This window comes from Aquila chrysaetos, chromosome 8 (assembly GCF_900496995.4).
Source record: "Aquila chrysaetos chrysaetos chromosome 8, bAquChr1.4, whole genome shotgun sequence".
NCBI classification, from domain to species: Eukaryota; Metazoa; Chordata; class Aves; order Accipitriformes; family Accipitridae; genus Aquila; species Aquila chrysaetos.
The window spans coordinates 29,336,796-29,363,051 of NC_044011.1; the positions used below are offsets into that span (position 1 = coordinate 29,336,796).

A 26,256-nucleotide genomic window follows, 5' to 3' on the forward strand; every position below is an offset into this window, starting at 1 on the left:
AAGCTAAGGTGGGAGAGGGCAATTCAATTGAAAAACAGTTTTGCCTTCAGCTGGTTTAAATAACATATCTGTATTAGTTATGAAAATTTCACTCTGCTTTGTCTTCAAAAACTATTTCTAAAACTCACTGCCAGTGCTATTGTGCATGCCCCTCTATTGACATATTTTTTAAAAGAGTCAGAAGTATCACAGATTTTCATTGAGGTTCCTTTTCATCTGCTCTGAAATGCTTCTGCAGACAGCAAAGGACAGGATCCATCCTTCCTAACTTCAGCTGTCTGCAGGGGAGGGCTATGCAGAGCTGCAGTCTTTATAGCTGGGACAATCTGCCTATCTTGACCGCTTTAATTGCTTGCACCGGGCAGCAGTTAAATACGCAAAGCTCAGAGGGACACTTTCGTGGGGCAAATGCCATCCCCTTCTTACTCACATGACATTGTCAGCTTCTGAGCATTTGAGTGTTTACACAAGGGAAAGCATTCCCTTACTTTGGGGAACATGCCACTTTGCCTGCATCCAAACACGCCAAGAGCCAGCAGTAGCGCTGTGGCTCCTCCTTGACACTTGTGTCATAACACTGCAGGTAGAAAGAGCTGCTAAATCTGTTTATACAAATTCTCAATTATTATGTTGTTTCCACTGTACTGATTGAAAAATGAGGAGGAGGGGAGCAGGTGTTTTTACCCTGTTAATGAGCACTGTCTGGAAGCCAAGGGGAGTTCTTTCCTTGACTCAATAGTATTTTGTTTGGATCCATAAGTAAAGAACATTTTTACCTCTGAAGAATATGAGTTTCCAAGACATTGCATAATTTTTGCCCAGTTCTTATCTGAGTGAGAGAATATACAGAATACAAAGGCTACAGGAGTGGAGATAATTATTGGTTATTTATATCATGGCAGAAATTCGTAATCTCAGTGTTCTGAGATGGTGAGCTCTGAGTTGTGCCTTCTGCATATCACAATGAGAAATCAGAGGGCTGTACAGAAAGGCCAAGCTATTGCTGACTCCTATGGGTACCTCCACACTGCACAACATGGTACATGCCAAGGTACTGAATGTGGTTCAGGAGAAGTGGGTGTTAAAAATCACAGGCAGTTCCCAAAGTGGTTCCTAAAAACCACTCTGAGTACTGTGGGGCTGCCTCTGCTTTTGTGAACAGGGCTTGATTCAGGTTCCTTCACTGCTCCCACTGCTCCTCAGGCTCAAACAGAGCCCTGCCCCATGTTGCATCGAGTGTCCCCTATCCTGCCTTGGTCCCCAAGCTGTGGGCTTGAACACAGTCATTATGGTAAACACAGGAATAAATCCCTTGGCTGTCCAGTCATCTATGTGCCTCTCCCTGTAACAGCAGCTGAACTGCCCAACTGCAATTCCCTGCCTGAGGCACCACACTCTCCCCTTCCAAAAATCACCCTGCTTGGTTTCATAGGCCAGTGGCTGTTAAGATGGAAAGGCCAAAGTGCTTCCAGCAGCCTTAAAAAGCACAATGTGGAAGAGGAATCTGTGCTTACAAGCAGAGCAGCTGCAATTAATAAGATACTCCAAGCAAAAACCTCTCCCTTTTTTTCTTAAAGTCTAATGACACTTTGCACATGCAGCTGGCAGCTCACAAAAGCCCTTGGTTCATCTCTTCAAAAAACAGTCCTCTGCTTCTTGTTCCACAAATCACTTCAATTGCTGACATAGAAATACATTCTTTACGGAAAAAGGGATATTACACTATCCTATTTTGAGTCGGATCCTCCTGCATGCATAAAATTCAATGGGAGATACATCACTGACTGCAAACTGAGCAAAATGGAGCCTTTTTTGCAGGTTTCTCCGAATGGCTTTTCCGTGTAACTACTCTCTATCCAGATGCTCCTGTGCAGCTACACATATGGATAGACAGACTGTCACAGGCAGACAGTTGTAACCTACCACTAATAATAATTCAGGAGTCAGAAGCTATGAGAAAAGCTTATATATGAACACATCAGCTTGATTAACAGTATAGCAAAGAAATACACAGAGAAAAATACAGTCACAAGTACTCCTGAACAGCTGGGTATGGTGTGTTGGTTTGCATCTTAGCCTGAAGAAAACATGTAATCTTGCATCTTAAATTAAAGCCTTCTTGAATTGTGCAGGCAGGAAAGGGATGCTTTACTGAATGTTTTGCTTCCATGATTTACCTTGCAAGGCAGAAAATTCCCTATCTCACCAAAGAAACCTCAAGGTTCATGACAAAGAATGTTATACTTTCTACATATCATTCTTTTCTGGAAAGAATAATGAAGGAAATCTCCAAAGCAATTTCTGCATAGCTTTTCTCCTCCTGACTTGCTGACTTGAGCTCCCCATCCCCTCAAGAAAATAAACAGAAGAAAGTGTTGCAGTTCTCTGAAAACCTGAATCATGTTGTTCTCAATAGTTACAGATGGGGTCACAGGTGACCATGCTGTTCACCCTCGATTCTTCACTTGCGTGCCTGAAGTTAGCCAGAGGCACCTGGGGCCAGAGACCATAACCACTGCCACATCCAGGATGCTTGAGGCCCATTTTAAGAGACTTTAGGAGGTAACTCTGCCTCCAGGGCCACCTTCCATAACATGTGAGGCCTGTAAACTGCGCCCCACTACAAAATACTTGATAACAGCACAATCAGTGTTAATGGGACTTGGCAGAACACACTTAGTTTTATGAAGTTCCACACTGAAAATGACAGAAGCTACCATCGCCCACTGAAGCCGAATTTAATTTTCCTCCATGCTGCTCCAGAGCTAAGTGATATCATTCTCCTACAAAGATCCTTTGCATAAATAAAGCAAGAAAGGCAGCAGACCTTCACTATACAATACAACTTTTTTGCCTCAGTCTTCACCAGCAAGTGCTCTGGCTACACAGCCCAAGATGCAGAAGGCAAAGGCAGGGACTGGGAGAATGAAGAACCGCCCACTGTAGGAAAAGATAGGTTCAAGACCATCTAAGGAACCTGAAGGTGCACAAGTCCATGGGACCTGAGGAGGTGCATCTATGGGTCCTGAGGGAAGTGGCAGATGAAGTGGCTAAGCCACTATCCATCGCATTTGAGAAGTTGTGGCAGTCCAGGGAAGCTCCCACTGACTGGAAAAAGGTGAAACATAACCCCCACTTTTACAAAGAGAAAAGAGGAAGAGCCAGGGAACTACAGGCCAGTCATTCTCACCTCTGCACCTGGCAAGATCACGGAGCAGATCCTCCTGGAAACTATGCTAAGGCACATGGAAAATAAGGAGGTGATTGGTGACAGCCAACGTGGCTTCACTAAGGGCAAATCATGCCTGAACAAATTTGGTGGAGTTTGTGGATAAGGGAAGAGCAAGTGACATCACCTACCCGGACTTGTGCAAAGTGTTTGATACTGTCTCGCATGACATCCTTGTCTCTACATTGGAGAGACATGGATTTGATGGATGGACGATTCGGTGGATAAGGAATTGGCTGGATGGTCGCACTCAAAGAGTGGCGGTCAATGGCTTGATGTCCAAGTGCAGAGCAGTGACAAGTAGCATTTCTCAGGGATTGGTATTGGGACTGGTGCTGTTTAACATCTTTGTCAGTGACATGGACGGTAGGATTGAGTGCACCCTCAGCAAGTCTGCCAACAATACCAAGCTGGGTAGTGCGTTCAACACGCTGGAGAGAAGGGATGCCATCCAGAGTGACCTTGACAGGCTTGCGAGGTGGGCGCATGCAAACCTCATGAAGTTCAACAAGGTCAAGTGCAAGGTCCTGCACATGGGTTGGGGCAATCCCAAGCACAACTACAGGCTGGGTGGAGAATGGATTGAGAGCAGACCTGCTGAGAAGGACTTGGGGGTGTTGGTTGACGAGAAGCTCAACATGACCCAGCAATGTGCACTTGCAATCCAGAAAGCCAACCGTATCCTGGGCTGCATCAAAAGAAGCGTGACCAGCAGGTCAAGGGAGGTGATTCTGCCCCTCTACTCTGCTCTCGCGAGACCCCACCTGGAGTACTGCGTTCAGCTCTGGGGCCCCAACATAAGGAGGACATGGACCTGCTCGAGCAAGTCCAGAGGAGGCCCATAAAGGTGATCAGAGGGCTGGAGCACCTCCCCTATGAAGACAGGCTGAGAGAGTTGAGGTTGTTTAGCCCGGAGAAGAGAAGGCTCCAGCGAGACCTTATAGCAGCCTTCCAGTAACTAACCAGGGCCTACAAGAAAGCCTGAGAGAGACTTTTTACAAGGGCATGTAGTGACAGGACAAGGGGTAATAGCTTTAAACTGAGAGAGGGTAGATTTAGATTAGATGTAGGGAGGAAGTTCTTCACTGTGAGGGTGGTGAGGCACTAGAACAGGTTCTCCAGAGAGGCTTTGGATGCCCCATCTCTGGAAGTATTCAAGGCCACGTTGGATGGGGCTTTGAGCAACCTGATCTAGTGAAAGATGTCCCTGCCCATGGCAGGGGGGTTGGAACTAGATGATTTAAGGTCCCTTCCAACCCAAACCATTCTGTGATTTATGATTCACAAATTAGAGCCCTAGTTTTTCTCCAACTTTCCATTCAGTAATTGGATTCATACTAGTTTAAGAGTATCAGATGTCCTTTCCTGAAATGAAGGAGAAATCTCATTGGCATCTTGCTTTGGCTGAAAAATGGCAGGACTACAAAGGAGGACATCACAGCTCCTAAATCTGTTTCATCCATTCCAGGAAGCCTGTGCCTGAGGTGGAAGCACAGCTGCTCCACTTCTTTGTTGTGTCACTCTGACAGAACTAAAATTGATTTCTTTAGAAACAAAAACAAAAAAACCCCATACAAAACTCAGAGGCCATCAATGCAGCCATACTGAGTTGGAGACGAAAACCACATCAAATAGGCCTGAAATATTTTTTGATAAGCAAGCACTGAGACTGAGCCCTGAAACCTTTAAGTTTTCAGATCCTCAGTGGTGCTGCTATGTAAATGCTGGCAACGTCAATTACATTTACGTCTAGAAGACATTTGAAATTTCCTTGAAAATAACCTGAAACAATTTTTGCAAATCCAAGCCAGAACCTGCCTGATACCCTGGGGAGTATGCTGCAGAGCCAGAGATTCTGGATGCTGAGATCACCAGGTAATAAACACACCTTATAGATGTGCCTTGGACTCTGCACCCTTGACTACATTAATATCTTGCTAGGAACCTGACAGAAAGGGCTTTTTCATGGGACAGATGCAGAACTCAGGGCACACGTGTTTTTTAAAAAACTGTCAAAATGTGTTTCTGTTCCATTTTAAGAAAAAATTAGTTTAGGGAAACAAAAAAGGTCACACTTTCTAAAATATGAAGCCTTTTCTTTTGGGCCATTCTTATTTATACCATACCTTGAGGACCAAACCTCCTCCTGCTGTAAGCCGCCTAAGTTCAGAACATACTGGAGGAGGAGTGGGTCTTGGGCAATCATGACGTGTTCAGAAGAAATAACACAACAAGCACAGCTGCACTGTTGATTCCAGGTTTATAAACACAATAGAACAGGTTCCTGGTTGGTGTATGTGGACTTTAATTCATCCAGCAGCTAGAAATATCCCAGAATCAGCCCTGAAATGCTACCCATGTACACTGTCCTTAAATCAAGGTGAAAAGACAGATGATTCAGAACCTAATGTAAGATTTAACTTTTTAAACTGGTCATTCTACACCTTGCTGCTTTTCTGCCTTCTTAGTCTACAACCAAATTAAAAGACTTTTCCCCTGCAAAACCTTTTTCTGTCTCCAGCTTACTCCCTTTAAAACTAGCTAGCAGTGATACTGCCTCAGACACAGTAGATGGGAAACCAGTCTATACAGATTTGGGTTGCCGTAATGTCCTAGGATAGCTGACAGAAAAAGGTATGTGGCTATCACCCACTCAAACAATCTAAATATATACACATTTCTGAAGCAGCAACTTCATTCATAAACTACAAAATGGTTGTTCAGTGCTATTTAGAGGTTACGTAAAAAAAATGAAGTCATAAGTAACCTCTAATTTTCAAACAGTAGTGAGACTGCAGCTTCTGTTTTCGCAACCATTGAATTTAGCAGAAAACAGGCACTCCACAAATACCAGCAAATGCTTATAATTTCTTAAGCAAAACAAAGTGAAGAGCAGGTTGATCAAAATCCATTTACCTGTTAAACCAGTCATCTGTATAGCGGGGGTAGGGGTAGGGATCATTACTGCTGAAGTCGTAGCTGGCTTTGGCATTCTGCAAAACACAAGAAGTTCAGTAAGCCAGCAGAAAAACAGATATGCAGGGTAGAGTGGAACACAAATTGAAGGGGGAGCCGAGAATAATTAGCAAACTTTGTCCTCTTCATTCTGCGAGATGCATCTGGATGCAAACTGGTCCCTGTTGTACTGTGCCATTTCCCACACCAGCAAGCCTAGGGAAACATGCTTTCTGGAGTGCAAAGCCTCCTGTGGACGATTAGTATTTCCAAACAGTGTGGCTAATTGTGAGGTGGTGTGAGAGCTCAGGTTATTACTGAGGGACTGTTCATCAACACTTAACAAGAGTATTTAGGTGTTACACTACTTGGTGTGGCAGGACAAAGGTTAAATCCTATTTTTCAAACTGGTGGAAGTGACCAGACACTTGGGTCTTCCATCATCGAATTACGGTACTACAACAGTCAGATTTCTAAAAGCATTTCAATGCCTAAGAATGTAAATTTCTCAAAATTCAAATGTGAAAACGTTAATGGTCAGCACATATGCCTGAAAATCCCTTTGCATATTTTCTTGGTCCTTTAGATGTCTGAACAGCTTCACAACTGTGGCTTTCAGGCGCTTTTGAAAGTGTCATCCCATGTCTCTGCTTTTCATATAAATCTAAATCATTCCTGATTTTGCCCTATCAGCAGAGTTAAGGGCACTCAGCAACTTTTTGATGCTGTATCTGAGAAGCAAATGGAAAGTTTTAGAAAGTCAAGTGCCATCTTCTTTCTTCTCTCTTAATGAAAAAATAAAGGGTGACTGAAAATTAAGCTTTTAAAAATATTTAGAAGCTTCCTCTCAAGTGTATGTTCACAGTTTATATTTTAATAAACACCATACTCAAGGAACAGAATTATGTTAATTCTTAATTAATGTGTACTTGCATTCTTTTTAAGATTTGGCTGAGCATGCTATTGAAGATAATTTGAGACTCATGTATGAATAGCTTTGCTCCTAAAAACATTTCCCTTCAGCAGATTCTCAGTTCCTGGGGTACAGGAATAGACAGTCCATTGGTAGCACCAAGGTCGTTGCGTTTTGGATTCAAAATCCCTAACTCCCCCAAAATTGTGCCAGAATAAAACAGGGACAACACTGTCCTTGATCCTTGGAGGGTAAAACTAAGTATCTTTCAAGTTACTGTACAGTGACTTTTTTGAGTGATCATTTCAGAAAGCCTGGTTGCTTATATTCAACATGGACGATAAACATTTTGCAGCATTTGAATGGAGCAGAGATTTGCAGAATGTCTATCACGCAGCTTGATGCTGTTCTCCAGCTCAGACATAGCTGAATCCCTTTGTGAGCATCCTTATTGATCTCCATATCTCTAAACTATGGCCCTGATTTTCAGTCTGAAGATGCCTTCCAATGATGTCAGCTATAGCCACAACTTTATAGTGCCTCTAAGTCTCTGTGCCCAGATGTATGTTTAATTTACCTCTTTTAATTACCACAACTGCTTATATAGCACTTTGAATGGCATAGATTTGTATGAACTAAGAGTAAGTAGAACATGACTGTTCAGCCAGGGGAAGAGGGGGAATTTGACAGTGGTCTACAAATCATGAAGAGCACAGAGAAGGTGGAAAAGGAGTTATTATTTACTACTGCTCATAATAACAAGAACTAGTGGGAATCCATAGAAATTACCAGAGGGGAGATTTAGAAGCAGTAGAAAACAAGAAGTACTTATCCACAAAACATGTAATGAGTTACAAAATTTATTGCCCCCCAGCAATACAGAGGTTAAAAGCCTGAATGAAATCAAAAAGTCGTTAGACAAATTAACGGAAGATAAATCTGGAAGAGGTATTAGACGCTATGCTTCCTCCTTCTCCAACAGTCCATAAAACAGTGAATGCTAGAAGCTGGGCCGCCATAATGAGGTAGACATCACACAGTCTCTGACTTAGTGACCATACTGGTCCCCAAGCATCCACAACTGGCTGCTGTTGGGGGCAGGATCCTGAGCTAGAAGACTCTGGGCCTCACCCTGTGTGCCTGGCTAAAGCCATGTGGCCCAGACATCCCATCTTAATGCAACAGAGGAAGTTTGGATTCTGCAGTGTCCAAGGGAGCTGTGACAAGGATTTGTGCAAGGGGTCAGGTTTCATCCGATACATGGCAGTAAAAAGAAATTAGCTCGTGAACAGAAGATCCAGTCCTGTTCTTTATTAACGAGTGCAGTATCTAGTCCTAGCAGGACAAGCTGGAGAACGACATCCTATGGTAAAGTCAAAACAGAAATGATGACTCGCTCCGAGTAATTTAATTAGCAGTTAAACCCTACTCTGTCACAGACTTTAGCTTGGCAAGCTTTGGAGAGAAATGCATTGCAATCACAAATTAAAGAAACTTTCTTACACTACTGCCTTGGACTAGACATGGCCTGGAAACTATGCAGACTGCAAATAACTAAGCTTAGTTCCAGTGATTTCAGATCGTTTCTTTCAGGTAGGTATGTGTTACAGATGCACAACTAACCAAATCCAATAGGTGTTAAAACTCAGATTTATTCTTCAGTAAAAGTTAGTTAGAAGTCCGGTAACATTCTATAAAACCACAGGCTCAATGATGTAAAGGGAATTAATACTACACGGCCGACTTAAGAATCCCCAACATTCAAAAGTGATGGCTCCAAAACGCGCGTATCACTCACCTAAAAGCTGAGGGCTCTCTCCCTCGAGGAGTTACCTCGGGCGGTGCTCCGACCCAAGGGGGAGTCCCCGACGGCAGACCCGCTGCTCCGAGGAGGACTGATTCCAACGTGTCCTCCGGCGGGACCCCGTTTATACCCCTGTCGAATCTGACCGGTGGTCATTTAATCCCTATTGGCCAAGAAGGTCACCTCAGCGTACCTGGCACGTCTCGATTGGCCCGTTCAAATTTCAACCTGCGGCCTCCAGGGTTTCCTTCCCCTTCTCCCTGCCTGGAGAAGTTTCGTTTCCTGCTGGCGGGATGGGGGGGAGGGAGGGGGAAGCGTACTGCCACAGTATGGTCTAACTCAGTACTAAATGTAATTAGTTCAATATATTGCCAACTTCTTTTTCAGTCAGAACTTCTGTTTTCACTCTAAAAATGCTGTACAGATGAGAATTTAAACTCAGTTATGGGTTAGCTGTGGTTTTTTTCCCTATCTGGAAGAAATGCAATCCTACTTACATAGACCCTAAGCTCAAAGAGGGTCTGGTGAGGCTGATTTTTCAGGACATCATCAGACATGCAAGCACCTCATGGAAGATATCAACCGCTCTTGACTCTAGAATTCCCTTGTGCAAAGAATTATGGATGGAAAAGCCCTTCTAGCTGTGCAGATGTACCACTCTTGTCCAGAGTAGTGATAGGCAAAGGGATTCCAGCATGAATGATTCAGCCACCCCACAGCAAACCGCAGCTCTGCTGTATGTCCCATGTAACCGAATGCCTGCTTATTGAAAGGTTGCTTTAGGCAGGCTATAAACAAAGTTGTGCAGCACTCTTCCACATCCTGTAGCTCTTGGATCACCGCACCCAAAGGAAAAAGACATCTAATGTAGCAGGAACCATCCACAAAGTGCAAAATTAAGAATTCTTGGAAAGAAAACAACTGCTGACTGCACAATTTATCTTCATTAGGGTCTTTGAGAAAAGACAGTGAGTTTCAGCTTCATGAAGGAATACTCCGCCCACACTATGGAAGCAGTGAAATGGGTAATGAAACAGCAGCGGTAAGTACCAATTGACTGCTTCAAGTTCCTAATTTAAAGATCAAATCCCCAAATACCTAAGCCTCAACTTTTTTGCATTTTTGGGGTTTTTTTTAAAGCATAAACCAGCGACAAATTAAATCTGTTTCAACACTGGACCAAAAAGGGAACTGCTTTGGTAGATAGCTAAAATATTTAATCTTGTGTTTTGGGAAGTGAATATTATAATTTGTGGTCTGCCATCCTCCACCACAGGCTGGACTCCCCAGCAGGCACCAAGAGGGAATTTATTGCGTGGAGATTTAATCAGGGTAGGAACCTGGGAAGTCGCAACTAAAACCCGTGCAGATGAGGACTTGCAAAAGCACACTGAAATGAAAACATTTTGCTTTTCAATTCAGGTGATTCAGTTTCCAGTTTTAATGCCAAACTAGTCTACTGGTAGTTACTTCTCTTGGACTTGAAGTGTCTAATATTTGGGTTTCAATATCTAAGGTAGTTTCCTGGTCTTTTTCTTCAGGGAGCAACTTAAGCCACCAATCTTCGGCACTGATCATAAATTGCAGTCTAGCCTTAGACTAGTCATTAGGCATACAGTGTTAGAATGAGATTAATTCTACCGCTCGTGTTCAATCAAAACTAGTTCATTGTTGCAAAGCAATTTGCACCTGATGTTTATCAGTCACCATTTATACACAATTACTTATAGATAATATGTATTATATAATAAAAATGCTATTACAGAGAGGAATGATATTTTATTTTAAGGCATATCTCTATTTTTGCCTTCTAGCCTCTACCCCAAATAAGATGCTAACAGAAGAGTACTGGATCAGATGATGAGATTCTTTCAATCATTTATTAAGTAATGGCTTGCATGCCACAACACAGATTACTTTTGCCTGTGTATAAAATTCTGCTTTCCTTAAAAATAAGCTTAGACTGGCATTTTCCAAAGAATTGCCCTGTACTTTTTAAAATACATGCAGTAAAATCTTCTGTGTAAAACATTCACTATGTAAAATATGACAATAACAATAAATCACCTGTCCCATGTGTTGCTTAGATCTGTAATAAAATTATGTACCTTGAATAATGCAGCAAGCCTCTGAAGTCCATTTCACATATACTTCTCTTTTTCTCTGTAACTCAAGAAATGTGCCTATGCTCACATGCTAGTCCAGAAGACAATTAAAGACATATGTTCCACTGGTCACAGCCTGATTCTATTCGTGACTTTAAAGCACTGGTGAACTTAGCCCAGAGATTTGTTATCTTTTAAAAGAAGAGAAACATTTTTAACACAGGTGGCAGCTGGTCTTACCACCTTCAGGCAACTGCAAATCCTGAGAGAACTGCGGCAGAAAGATACCTTTTGCTTGTTTGATTTCTTTACTGATCCAAAGAGCGAGCAAACCCCTGAGCTCAAATTACAACATATAACAACTTGCAGAAACTGTACTAAAATAACACCGAATGTCATGTGGTGGAAAAATGAAATTCAGTTTTGTACACACAAGCTTAAGAAAATGGAATATGCTCACCAGGAGGCAAAAAGAGGAGGCAACATGATATTTTGCCTGGGAGAGGTGCCATAAGGCTTAAAGGTCATTAATGAAAAAGAGGCACTGTTGCTAAGTCAGTAGTCATACAGTAAGCCTTCTCCCCTCTGCCATGGGAAGCATGCTGTTGTATTTTGTTTTGGTTTGTGTGTTGTTTTTTTTTTAAATGGAAATGAAAAAAACCCTGCAACTTCTTAAATAGCTCTGCCTCTACGTGAACTAATTTACATGCCCTATACTACTATCCAGTGAATTCAGAGCTGCGTTCAAGACCTTGTCAACACCAAGAATATATCCACAAAGTAATGGGCTGTGTTCAAAAATATTAACTTTAAAGAGCAAATTCACTGCCGGTGAATACTGTCATCTCTCTCCAGAAACGTAAGCCTTTTACCCAGTTCTTACAGGTACATCATAAAAGTAAAAATACTCAGCCAGACAACACCAGCCAGAACTTGAATAATGAATAAGACAGCAGCATGCTTTTCTGCCATCCTCCTCTTCAAAACAGTCACCAAATAATACATCAGAGCATCATTTGAAATGGATGGAGCAGAGAAGTGTGCTGGGTCCTGAATAATACCTGAGGTGCCCATAAGTCCTCCTGGTATTCCAGTTTCAGGTATTCACTAGACGACCTGCTTGGCTACAGAATGAGCAAGCATAGAGCACACTGCAATGGTGATTTCATTTTGTAGTTATTACTGAAAAAGCTCTTACTTCAATTTCCTCAACACTCATCAAGCATCAAGAAAAACTGTTTTAGGTTTAAAAACAAACAAAAAAAAATGCAGCCGAAAAAAACCATGGAGTCTTATGTTAACGTTTATATTTATCTTCATTAAGGTAGCATTATTTTTAAAGTTACATTTATGAAGAAAAATAGTCTCACTAAGATCATCTTACATTGTGTTTTTCTACGTTAAACAGATTTCCTTTGTCAAGTAACTGATGATTCTCTCTACATACCACTTGGCGCTACAATGTCACACAACCTCTTATTTTACTTTTTTTCCCCACTAATTTCCTTCCTACTTCCCCTGCAGACAAAATCAGAAAACCACCATGAGTTGCATTGCTGGCTGGTGCTCTTCAGCATGTGAGCATCTTCAAAAAGAAAGGCTGTGGCTAAACAATCTCTTCTATTTCACATGGGGATAAAGCACCTGGGCAGTACAGCAGCGATGTATACCACACAGGTATACATCAAAAAAAAAAAAAAAAAAAAAAAAAAGCACAAACTTTTTCAAGCTTCAAAGAACAGAAAAAACTATCAATTCCATTCTTAGGTACCAAGACTGTTGAATGTTTTCCCAGAAAACAAAATGAAAGTCCAAATGCATCCAGCTAAACGCCATCTAACTCTCTGCAGCTGTTTGCTAATGCTTGGCTCAGAGAAAATTTAGGCTGGGCAGAATTTTTAAGAAGTGGAGAATTATTTTTTTTCCCCTAACAAAGTTTTATAAATAAAACTAGCTTATTGAAATATCCTCCATTTCCTCTCCCCTGCATCTTCACCTGACATAGGAAAAAGAGTAAGAAATTGAGGCAGGCATGAGACTCTGTGAAAAAGCAAGCAACCAAATGAACTTATGCTTATAATAAAGAGGCTGCTTCACAATTCACCTCTTGGCATTCTTAGCCTGCTCCACAATTTTCAGGTTGATGTGGAGGAAGCATGAAGCACACCACCAGTTGTTAATTACTTAGAACCAGAGCTCTGAAGGCAAAAGCAGTTAACCTACAAAAAAAAATGAAACCTTTGTTTGCTCAGCCAAACATTCGTTAATTTTCAGAGGGGGTGCACAAGAATCTTTAAGCTATGCCTGCAACATACTGAGGGGCTACTGGATGTTCACAGGGAGGCATATTGCTAAGACAATTATATTAGTAAAATAAAAATAAATTAAGCAACTAGTTACTGTTAAAGATTTTCAGGGCAAGTAGGAAATTTAAAGCTTTAAATCTTCAGACTATGGAATGAACTCCTCCTTTAATTTGGGGCAAGGAGGGTGACGCAGGAGGGGAGAAAAAAACTGGCATCTGAGTGGCTAGAGATATATAAACCATTGGATTATTTTATCATAATAGCAAATACAAATTGTGCAATGACTTTTACTGAAAAACACTATGAACACACATTTAATCTAGCTTTAGTGTTCCATTTTAGTAAAAACCTTGCCCATATTCCCTTTCCAATACATGGATTTTTTTTCCCCTTCAGATACTTTGATTATGTATTAGTGTGACCTACTGAAGTTGAGAAAGTAATAGAGGTATCAAGCTGGCAGCAGAGAAATGAGGTTCAGGTCCATTATTCTTAGTTATATTCCTGTAAGAAATAACTGACAACTTTGTCAGTACATCAAATATGTGTTGGGTGCTGAGCTGCAGTAAAGGTTGTGTTTGTAGCATTTTGATGGCAGCCAGTGCTTACAGCCTCTTGGATGGATGAGCTGGAAGAGAAGGGGAGCTAAGCCGTCTTGCTCCCCTCAATAAGCCCGATCCAAAGTCTACCAAATCCAGATCCAAGTCTGCTATGGGCTCTCCCACCAAACACAGCAGGCAGGATTCAGATCACACCCAGCATAAAGGTCTCAAGTGGCATGTGGTGGATAAGGGACAATTTTTTCCATCAGTCTAAGAAAATCTATAGCTCATAGTTTGCAGTACAAACTCAGCAGTCATTTGAATCCAGCCATTTTGCATGACATGGTCTGGGCAAAGAGCACCCACTTCCCTGCTGCTGTGCGTGGCTAGCAGGTGTTGGCACCCACATCGCTCTCTGTGACTGCAAAGGCATCGCAGTCAGAGTCATTAAGAACTGATCAATTATCAGCAATGCTCACAGCAAAGTGCAGGAATGCTGGACATGTAGTTATAATGGCACTTCTAAAAGAAACTTGCGGGATATTAAGGATGACCACTTTAACAGGTTACACCAATCAACTGTTACAAAACTGGCAAACTGCGGCTTTGCAAAGAGGGAAATCAAAGTGGCTTAGATGGTTTGGGGAGCTAGCTACAACAGACCGGCCTGGTCCGTGTTGGTTATGGAGAGGGGAGGACAGGGAGAGCTATTCTGGTGATACAGAGGAACTGAAAGTAAGAACAGATGAGACAGAAGAGTGGTTGGGTATTTGCCGCCTTCTGAAAGGTTTCTCAGCTGACAAGAGAAGAAACCGTTAACAACTGGTGTTTCACCTAAATTGCATGAATGTGGAAGATAATGAATGGCCACATAAAAGTGACATTGTAGGTGAATCAAAAGGAAGTGAATACTTCAGAGCAGAGACTGAAAAAACACAGTGCAAACTATTATCTACATTTCTTGTGTCACAAAAAGCAAACACAGGTTGATTTACATGCCTTAGAGTTAAAGGGTTGTGAAGATCTATTCTGTTTTATTCCAGTTGCATGCTGACCTCTTTAGCATAGTTTGAGAGCATCCCAGGGCAGTATTAATGATTAATCTGTCAAGACATGCTGGGTTCTCAGAGATTTTAATGGACCAATTTATACACTTTTGCATTAATTAAAAAATTTGCATTGTGTATTCCGTGTGGCATCAGCAAAACCAACAGACAGCTAAATCCAAAATTTCAGGGAGAGAAAGTACAATCTTCAGAACAGACATTCTCATCTACACACTACATTTTGCAAGTGTTTATGCTTTTAAATAGTACATGATCATTCCAGGTTCTTCTCTTAAAGAGTAGTATATTTGATCACAGCTAATATTTTCACAGCAATTTACTGGATGCGTAAATTTAAGAAATGCCCTAGACATCATTAGCTGACTGAAAGAAAGATTCACAATTACATCAGCCAGACATGGTATCACTGTTGACTAACTCTGCAACTGAGTTAAGTGCCACTGAATTAAAGTGATTTAGTTTCTCACAAGAAGTAATACTAAAAAGCATGTACTAGCATTGAAATTATGAAGTCGAACACAGCACAGCCTTTGTGCTCTCCTTTGTACATATTCAAAGAGAGATTCACTTCCTTCAATAAAATCCTGACCACAACCTGTCTGCAGAACACTTCCAGCGATCCCCAATCTACATCAAAGCTTATGAGTTAAGGACAGCACAGAGAACGTGTAACTGGGAGATGCACTACCATATCCATTTAACTTTCACCAAGCAACAGCTACACAGCACTGGAAGAGGCCGAAGTGTCATCAAATACAAGCTCCTGTTCTACAGTAAAACATCTTATCCCAGGCAGTCATGTTTCACAGCTCTTAGTATCATTACTTGCCCAGTTGAAGCTAGGAAGCCTATGTCTCTTACTATGATGATTTAAAAAAATGAAATACACAGTAGAAAAAATATTACCAACCTGTTATTTATATGATCTGTCAAATTTCTGATTGCTCTGAACTTAATGGAAAAACTACCAGTGACTTCAGTGAGGCCAACATTTTATTAGACATTGTGCACTGCTATTCCGTTCCCCTGTAAGAGATGTTCATTATGCTTATTGCTTCTGTTGGGAATGCAACAGAAGTGAAGAACATTATATTTAAATCAAAGCAATCTGAAATAGGGCAGGCGTTTAAAAATATCTTAACCACCTATATAGCTACTGAGAAGAAAAATATTAACATGGAGAACATAAATGCATACAACTAAAATCAAACAATGCAAAGCAACCAACCATGTCAAGATGAAGTGCCAGGACAGAAAAAAATTTAATTAATTTCAAATGAACCAAGTTATTTTACAGGCACAGTGAAAAAGAGGTGTTTAAAGTATTGGAGATCATCTGCATCTTTATCTACTGTATTTAGTCTATTACGGTTTTGCAGAAGAAAGTGGACTCCTCGTGTCTCACTGCTCTCCTCTTCTGCAAGTTTGGCTTATCCAAAGGGCTTGGCCAAAACTCTCCTTTTGAAACCAGCTGCATGCCCACTAGCTAACAGTGGGTTTGAGACTTTCCTTGCCAAAATCATCACTGGGCCTGAAAGTCTCTCCCTAACACCTGTCAAATTTTGATGAAGCTTTGTGAGGGACTAGCGTTCCCCACATGCACCATGTAATTCAGAGTTCCCTGGTGATACCTTGGTAGCCAAAATGTAACTATTGCATGAATTTTAATTAAGTTCCATTTCAATGCTGACGGCCGTTGAGGGATTTCAACACTGGTTAGTGTCTTAAACAGTATGAGCAGTTAAAATAACTATTCTTTGAAAAACAGAAAATTACACACAGCTTCCAAATGGAAAAATCTTAAAAAATGTTTTTGCCTTTTTTGACCCACAACGTGGTATTTCCACTTTGAGGAAACAGCAGCTCTTTATTTCATTTTGTTGAACTTGGTTTTAAAATTACATGGCGTGCACTGCCTCCAGGGGACTGTGTATCTGACCCTGTAGTCCCAAGCGGACTATGCACCAGAGTGGAAGTTTGTTGCTGCTGTTTTAATTCAGGGTGTTCTAGAAGTCAAATATTTAAAACGAGGTTGAACTGATCCAAAATAAAAATATTTCACTTTTATTTTCCCATGGACACTTTGATTTTATAAAACACTCATCTTTACTAGCAAAAATATTGTTCTAGTAGAAGATTTCAGGCCAGTTCCAAAAGCAAATTTGTCTACAGAAAGGGAGGTAATAAAAAACCAAAACAAAGCAATACCAGGTCCCTCCATGGCAAACAGTGAGGCCTAACATCTTTCCTCTACTTTTCTTGCCCAAATAAAAGAAGAAAATATTTCAAAAAAATTTACTTGGAGAACCCTGGAAAGAGGCACAAGCCAATTTCAAAAGCCCCAGCCAGAACTGATGCAGAAATGTCCTTATCTGCTCTCTTCCATCCCTGTGCATTTCTCATTTAAACTTAATTTACTTTCCACAGATGATGTCTTAAGTGAAAATTAATACCACTGCTTAATGATTAAAGCAATTAGCCACCTTGCACTTTCTCAGTGTGCAGCTGATTAATTAAGTACATTGATTATAGAGAAAAACTCTGAGGACAATGCATGGTCTTCAGCTTGCAAAGCAAGTCTCTGGCACCATCTCACATTGCTTGCACACCAGGCATGCATTTAACTTGGAAGATTACCCCTCTCAGGTGGTTCAAATATAGAATAAAGCTGGAAACTTTTTGCAGCATTCATTGCTCTGAAAATAATCTCAGGCAAATGCAACTACAATACGTTAGTATCTTTCTGATTCTAAAGGAATTGTACTTTGAGGGTATTTTATAGCCAGTATAAATCAGTGCATCCCCCTGAAGAGGCCAACATCAGTGGAGCAATGCCAACTCCAGCTGTATAGATGGTGTTAAGCATCAAGCCCCAGAACTTGCCAAGCATTCAGGGCCCAGATCTCTCATAATGGGCTTTAGCAAAGCAGTTAGCATAACATCTTTCAGTGTGAGAAATCCAGTTTTCAGCTGCAAACACAGCTCTGTATGTGACACAAATCATCTATCCTTAAGGCAATCACACCTCCTTCACAAGTTGCAGCCTCCTTTGCAGAAAAAGGCTCTTTCTATGCCCTCTGGCTATACGAAATAATCCAGAGGAGAAACAGTCTTCAAATTCTTTTTGCTGTTCCATCTTTTTAATTGAGTTGAAAGCTAGAAGGCTGTGATAACATCTATGGTTACAAAGCAGTTTTATCTTTCATGAAGTAAGAAGATACTGACATTTCCTTTTAAAATCCATAGCACCATGGCTTCTCTCTCATTAGCAGTGCTCATATTAAGTAGCTACAAGGCAGAGGAGAGGAACTGTACAGTCATCTTATTTAGACTTCAGTACACGAGCACCACTGTGACATGTACCTGCAAAAACAGTTACTGTTGGGAGCAGGGGAGGACTGTTTGCAGGACCCATTATGTTTTCTGCATGTGACAAACCCAGAACACCCTTTCAAGTACACAGAGAACCTTATTTGGCTGGCAGATCTTATCAGAGAAGGCATTGTCTCTTTTTCAGCCTTTCATATGTTCAGAGAAAAAAAACAGATTGCACAGAACAGAGAGATGAGCCCAGATCAGGATCAGCACAGAATAACAGAAAAAAATTGACAACTCTGAAACAGAGAACTTCATTCTCTTCCCAGTAACCTCTAATTTATTCCAGTGAAACTTCATTGTCTTGCATGTCCTGAATGATCATCCTCTAAATGCTAACACCAGCGCCTTAGCTGCCAGAAGCCACCTGAGCAGCATAAACAGCCCAACAGAAGGCCATCACTTTCAGTTGCTAAGGCATCAGTCAGCCTGGCATTAAACACTTCAACCATCTTTCTATCCTGGCAAAAGAGAGGTTTAATTTTGTCTCAAAAATTTCTTGATGAAATTTCTGCCACAGTCTGCTTTAACAGCATCCATCCAACAGTGTGCTTACTGAATTTTCAGTGTTAGTAGAAGCTACTGTGAATTTATCCCAGGTTTTGGTTGATAATTTTTAATTGTTATGCTAGTGTTTATTTCAGAAAACCTATTAGCAAAAAAAACAACTCCAAAGCAACACCAAAAAAATATGAAACCAGCCAAGCCAAAATCCAATTAGTGATGTGTTAAACATCTGAAACAGATTATTCTGTTCTTTATTTTTCGATAATGTGTTATTTCAACATTGCCACTAAAAATACGTACTAGCAACAATGGCCAGCACGCAGTTTGCCCATAAAATACCTTTGATGTATTAGCAGTAAAGGTTTATTGAAATTAAGTGTCTAGTGCATTTGCTCAACAACCCTTTGAAATGCAGTAGGAAACGGCAGTGTAACTGTCTCAGGATCTTTTGAAAATCATGCCGTAGAAATCGGATCTCATAAAGCTAACTGACATCATTCACTGACACCAGGCAAATATGAACCTGACTCTGCCTCGGTATGGCTTTATGTTCCCTGTAGATCTCCTGGGCTGATATTAATCAGTGTGGAGACACTGGGAGCTTTTCAAGGTCTTCAGAGGGTTTCCAACAGATTTTGGTCTTGGAAGGGTAATGTTTTTCTCACCATCAGTTATACGTGAACTCTATTGGGCTTGGGCAATTACATCAGCTGGGATTTCTGTGGGGCAGATCATCAGGGTCAAAGCAGCATGGTTCAACAGAAGTCAATGGAGCTTAGTCAACTTACAAACCCCCACAATTAGGTCCCAGTGATTTTAGTGGAGATACTGATGATTTATACTGGTAAATCATTGAGATCAGGCTCATGGCCTCCAGAACAACTTGCCGGTCCTTTGGGCAGCATGCAAGGATGCCAAGGCATACTCAGAATTCATGCTAAGGAAGGAAACACAGACTTTCTAAATACATATTGCAGTGTATGATTTATTGCCTGGACTATTCCTTATTTCTTTTGTGGCTGTTAAGATTATTCAATGATGTTTTCTTCCTATAGTAAACAATGGAAATTGCAGCTCATAACAGAATTAGAACATTTCACTGCTTATGTGATAAGATAATTATTCCAAAAATATGCTTCTGTTTGTCTCTCAGCAAGGCAGGAGGAGCTGTTATCATATTAGCTGGTGAAAAGTTACCAAAAGTTGTGAGAGAGAGACTGCTTTGTGTTTGGACATGTTGCCAAAGTGGAAAGAGAAGACAGGTAAGACCACCTGCTGTTTACATTTGAATAAGAAATGGTGGATGACAGAAAGCTTCAATTAACCCCAGGGTAACTCCAGAAAGTCTTCCCTCATTCCTTACATATGGCCTTTTTTGCTCAGCAAACCTTTTCCTGCGTACAGCTTGACTGACAGCTGGTAAGGACCTTGGAAGACAGAACGTAAGGTTGTACCATAAAGACACATGTTACAGAGAAGAAAAACCAGAAACAGTTAGGGGAAGGACAGCAATGAAGCGCTGCTAGGATGACTGCATGTTTGTTTGTGCACATTACATCTGTGTAATTCCACAGATTTCAAAATCTTTTTTTCTTATCTGAATATGTTATATTACTATTATTAAGAATTGCGGCATGATTCTCATTTTACATGTAACAGTACTCTGTAAAAAAGTTACCTATTCACATAGTCACCTCCAGTTTTCCTATGGTAAATGTTTGTCTTGTACTCTCTCCCTCCTCAGTTTTTTTAAACAAGCTTTCAGCTTCAGACAGAGTTCAGACACCGAATGAAACCAGCAATTTTTCTACTCCTGGCCTGAGTCTCTTGGTGGGATCCTAATTTTCCTCACTACTGCTAATCAGGGACAAACCCACTTACATGAGATGATCAGCTCCCTGCTGCTGTAAGCGGGATAATGCAACTACACTCACGTTCACCAGCAGACATTGTCCAACTATAAAAGTACTGCAATACAAACTGATACAAGAGACAGATTAGCTTATGTTTCTGTTCGTGGCACAACATTTGCTCTCTTAGGTTTTTCTTTAAAACAACGTACTGAAATTTGTAACGTACACCCCCCGCAGCTGCTGTTCTCCTTTTTTTTTAGGCATAGCTAATATGCAGCCCTTGTTACTTCACTTTTCTTTTCTCACTCAGATGCTGTATCTTGGAGAACTCAGTCCTGAAAATTGCTGGCTTTGTATGTACAGTCTGAGTTGAAAGAAAACCATGGAGTACATTAGGCTTCAGCTTTTAATTATCAGTTCATAATGAAGGGCTCTCTTTGCAGGGAAAAAAATAATTTCCTGAAGGCTGAACCTCTGCAGGGTTTCCAAGGCTTGGAAGAAAATATTGATCGTTTGACAATGAGTTTCTTTGCATTCACGGTGCAGAATGGAAAATTCCAGCTTTGCCATAACCCCCTGATCCCAGAAAAGCAAGTAGTTATACTGCAGCAAGCAGGGAGGGGGTGCTGGGAGAGCAGCCCATCCAGCCTGTGAGCAGGCACACTCCTTCTCATGTATATAATGTGCATTAAAAAGACAAATGGATGATTCAGGCGGTAAAACTCAGAAACTGCAGAGAAAAATATGGATAGAAGTGCACTCTACATGATAGGTCATAGTTCAGCAATTTTTAGGACAAATGGGTTTTTTTCTTTAGAAAGCTCTTTCTCTTCCTTGACCCTCTATTTTGTCTAAGTGCTAACCCCCATTAAACTATTCAAGCAAGAAAACCAGCAAGTCAAAAACATAAAAGCCACATTAAACTGAGTAACTAATGCCAAGATTTTGTACTTGAAAAGTGCTCAAGTGCCAAAAACACCACCTTTGAGAGACTTTCTAATTGCTCCCAATTTTCCAAGCAAGATGTGCAGACATTGCCAGGGTATGCAGGCACTTACACACTTGAGAAACATAAGCTGTAGGCTTTTAATTTCCTAAAAATAAACAATATAACTTAAGAGAAAGCTGCCCCAAAGTGCAAATGTCATGAAACACCAAACGTGGTATAGGAATTGTACAAAGGTGACTGCAATTGCTACGCCAGCCTGAAGTGAGTTAACAACTCGTTCCTTAAGAGACTCATTTCATTGCATTTTTACATCTAAACTGATCTTTCTTTCAGCTGAATTTAAGTCCTTGTCTTTAGTTCATGCCCAAATTACTACCTACTGGGAGAAAAGGCCCCCACGGTCTCTGAGACACAGTAGCTGCTGTCAGAGCAGGATCTCCTAGGACTTAAGGAGGCCTACACAGCCTTGCAGCGAGAGGAGGAGAGGCAAAGTGCAGATGAACCAAGCCCTGCAACTGCTGTGCTGTACTCGGGCAAGGGAAGAGACGGCAGATTTTAGCAGCGGGAGCAGGAGTCAACCTTGCCCTTCAGCCAGCCACCTCTCAGACACAGCAACTGCAGCCAGCTCTGTGTGAGGAGGTACCAGCACCTCTTACTGGTTACCAAGTTTACCCTTTTACTAGTTACCTTGCATATAATGTGCTGATTTATCAGCATGTTTCCTTGCTGCGTCCTCTGGTATATTCAGCATGGAATTAAAAGTGAACCTTAGGCAATAAAGATGAACTACTCTTGTGGTTTAAGCCCAGCCAGCAACTAGGCACCACGCATCTGCTCACTCACTTCCCCCCTCCAAGTGGGATGGGGAGAATAGTCAAAAAAGTAAAACTTGTGGGTTGAGATAAGAACAATTTAAACTCAAGCTTTTTTTTTTCTTTTTTTTCTCCCCAGTGCTGTGACAGCCTAGAACCACAGATTTCATGTGATAGCTCATATTTTTGTATTTCTGTATTGAAAGCATTGGGGTGGTATCTCCTTTAAGACTGATCTTTCAGATGGGGTTTCTGCTGCTCCTTTAATGACTGTCTTCCTCAGTCTTCCTCATTCTCCGTGTCATTTTCCATTAATTTCTAGAATACTCACTGTTGCCACTCTAAACCCAATACATTTCTGCTAAGCCTGACAAATATTTATCCATCAAATGGAAAATATTTTTAGAATTAAAAGAGAAAACATTGTATTACTGAGAAATCTATTTTTGGTTTCTGGGCGCGATCTTAGGTTCACTGTTAACAACAGAACTGTTCCGATTTGACATTGTATCAGATATGGCGTACAGACTTCTTGCTTATTTGAAACATGATTTTTAGAACCAGAATATTCCCACATACTTTGTCCACACCTGCTGCTGGAAAGTGAGTAAAGAGTGTGTGCTTTGCCCAGATCATATGCTAGAACATACACACAGAGGACAATTCCTGCAAAGAAAAAGGCTGCCTTTTACAAACTTCTTTATTTGTATCAATTTATGGGAACATCCTACTGAGTTATTCCCTTGGGAGAGAATTTTGCAGTCAGGGCACAGGGTTTAATTAGCCGCTATCAAGTTATTAAATCAGTTCATAAGGAGTGAAACTACCTGTCCTGCACTTTACCTCTGCGGTCAGCTATTTTCCAAATTCCTTGTCCAAAGTAAACACCTTCTATATCCATTTATTCTCTACCAAATGCGCTTTGCTACTTGCAACAACAAATAGATTTTCATCCTGTGCGTTATTATTTTCCAAATTGGAAGTATGTAAAAATAATTGTCTTTCTCATTTTGGAGCTGTTCTATCTGACTGGCTCATGTTTTTACCAAAATTTCCCGTTGTCTTTGTTCCTTCTTTTCATTTAATTGCAATTGCAAACTAAACCACATTGCTTAGCTGAAGAAACCTGGGCTTCCCTCAGGAAGCCACTGACTGCAGGAGAATAGCAAGACCTAAAGCAGAGACACTGCAGCCCCCCTGGCAAGGAGCCACTGCTTCTTGATGCCCATTGCCCAACAGACTGCCGCAAGCACCGTGTGAGACCAGTGTACCACAAAGGCAACCCACAGTCCACGGGTGCTGGGAGCCCTTGTAGACGCCTGGAGACAGGAGTGCTAGTGTCCATGGGGGGTTGGGGAGAGCCCAGAAGAATTAAGAAAGATAAAAATCCTCTAGTCCGAAGGTCTGAAGCCTGAGATAGGTTTGCAGAACAATCAATTGACACACTGTGCGCTGAGAATACACAATTTGCCCTGCACATGCTTTGAAGTACTGCATCAAATCACCTGTTATAGAGGAATTAAGCTGTTCCTGGAGGTTTCAAAGGCTAATACATGCCTTGCCACAGCCCACAGCTCTGTGGCCCTCCAAGTGACAGGTGCATTCTGCATCTTAATAGCAGGATTTAGAGCCAATTCCCAGGTTACTCATTTCTGTCCTAAATCCAATATTGCAAGCTGCAGCTTATTTAATGTGAGGCAGCACTGTCATTCTTCCACAAAGAGCCTTGTCACCTTTCCATTCCTTGCACAGGCAGTCCCATTTTTAGTCTGCTTCTTTCAATGTGAAACGTATCATCTGTAAGATCAGCAGTTCAGCTGTACTGTTGTTCCACTCATTATTTAAAATTTTGTAGCAGAGGGACTACAACAACAAGAAAATCCACATTTTACCGGAAAGGTCAGCGTGTACTTACATAATTTGATGCAAGATCAGGATGCAGATAATCAATTCCTGCAATAAGATAATGACAAAACAGAAAGCAAAGGTTAAGAGTTTCAAAAAAGATTTTCTAATAATCACAGAACAAAACAAGACTCCTTTGCAACCATAAGAAAATGATCATGGCAAATAATGCAACTGACTGAAGTGAGATTCCAGTTTTTAAATGTGGACTTTTAAACTGGTGTACCATTACTGATGCAGTCCCAGCTAGGAGTTTTCAATCATTTATGTCAAAAACCAGGTGCCAATTGAAAAGGTGAGCTCAGCGACAAAATTTATTGACCTCTTTTGTAGACTAGATCATATTTACTTATTAAGATTAGTTTAAATCACAATTTATCTTTATACAAGTTCTATCATCTCAAAGCATACCAAAACTAACAAGATCAGTAAGCACTGGATCAGTACAGGATATAAAAATGAGTATTTTTAACCACGGAAAATCGTAAACTAAGTAGACAGAAAATTACCTAAACTAGACTTGGGGAGATCACCAAGGCAAACATTTTGGATTTTGTGTATGAAAGAGAACTTTTAATATTGGATTAGACCACTTTAGCAAACCTGAGCATAGGCTCTGCACCTTGGTAGTGTGCTAAAGACTGTAACAGGGCAGTGGTATGAAATATACTCGTTCTAATGCATGGTATCTTTCTACATATGGCAAATATACAAATCCCAGTGGATGGTGTAACAGAAGCAGCACATCTACACTCAGACGGGATAACCTGTCCTATTACATATCCAGTTAAAACATACAAAGAAATGGCCACCAATCTCATGTTACATTTTGGTCATTACTCTGCCCCATGTCTCCAACCACCACACTATTATATGCTCAATTTTAACTGCAAGGAGAATGTTGTATTATCATAGTTATTCTGATGAAGTGATTACCTCCTATTATGTAGGGTACTTAGCACTACATTTGCATGAAGAGACCCTTGTATCTGCGGAGAGCCTTACTGATCCAAATGGTAGGTGGACAACAAAAGTGTCAATGAAGAATCATGTTATTCAGGTGCTCTCTTCCAGAGTTACTGGAATTGAATATAAGGCAAATTATTCCCTTCTCTAAAAGCTGTATCTGATGGGCCAACAGCTTTATCTGACCTGAAGCTCAAATCGTTTCTCATCATGCCCATCACAGCCATGCCTAGCTATTCTGAAAGCTAGTCCTGCCTCTGTGGGATCAGTGAAATTGTGATTTCTCGTGACATCACATGAGAGAGCATCTTTCACGTGAGATTGATCTCTCATCAATATACAGGTGTCTGAGTCTACCTTCCTACTTCCACAAAAACCTTGTCTTAGGAGTAAGCAAATGAGGAACAGAAGTAAGTGAGGACAGATCTCAGTTGATCCTAGAAAACATATGGGGATCCAGACATTTTATTTACTTATTTTTAATATTATTCAGTCACCATATAAGGAAAACATTCAAAATTTAGCCCAAAGAAAAGCGTTGAGAGACTGTACAGAATTCCTGTACTTCAGCAAGGAACCCATGAGTAGAACAGCTGTGACTGCAACTGTACCTTTTATCTTCATCTTCCCTGAACTTAGCCTCAAATTAGTAATACATTTAATATGCAGGTCTTTATTGACATTCAGCATGAAAGTGTTTAATTATTTCAGCTGTCAAGTATGACTCTGAGAATAATGTAACCCAGAGAGTGTTTTCTTAAGTACTTTTTGCACAGCAATTACTTCCCCCAGTCAGTGCCTACAGAAGTCAAAGGGAGTCTTTCCTTTGGCTTAATGGCCATTATAGCCCTGGCAGATATCTGAGCGATAACTGCAAACTACTGTTAATGCTTGGATAACCATGCTTCAGTATCCTTAGTGAAGTCTTTATAACATGTTTTCCCTGAAGAACTCAAAGTCTTTAAGGA

The 26,256-nt window shown here is 40.9% G+C and overlaps 1 protein-coding gene across 1 annotated transcript in view; it reads right to left on the reverse strand.

The window, feature by feature from the left end:
• PCSK2 (proprotein convertase subtilisin/kexin type 2) overlaps nt 1-26,256 on the reverse strand; it is a 114,501-nt gene that overhangs the window by 29,507 nt on the left and 58,738 nt on the right. Inside the window, exons 5-6 of the mRNA XM_030021976.2 lie at nt 24,333-24,370; nt 6,146-6,222 (exon numbers count right to left, since the gene is read on the reverse strand). Of these exons, the coding sequence (XP_029877836.1) occupies nt 6,146-6,222; nt 24,333-24,370 (115 nt within the window). The remainder of the gene's footprint in view (nt 1-6,145; nt 6,223-24,332; nt 24,371-26,256) is intronic.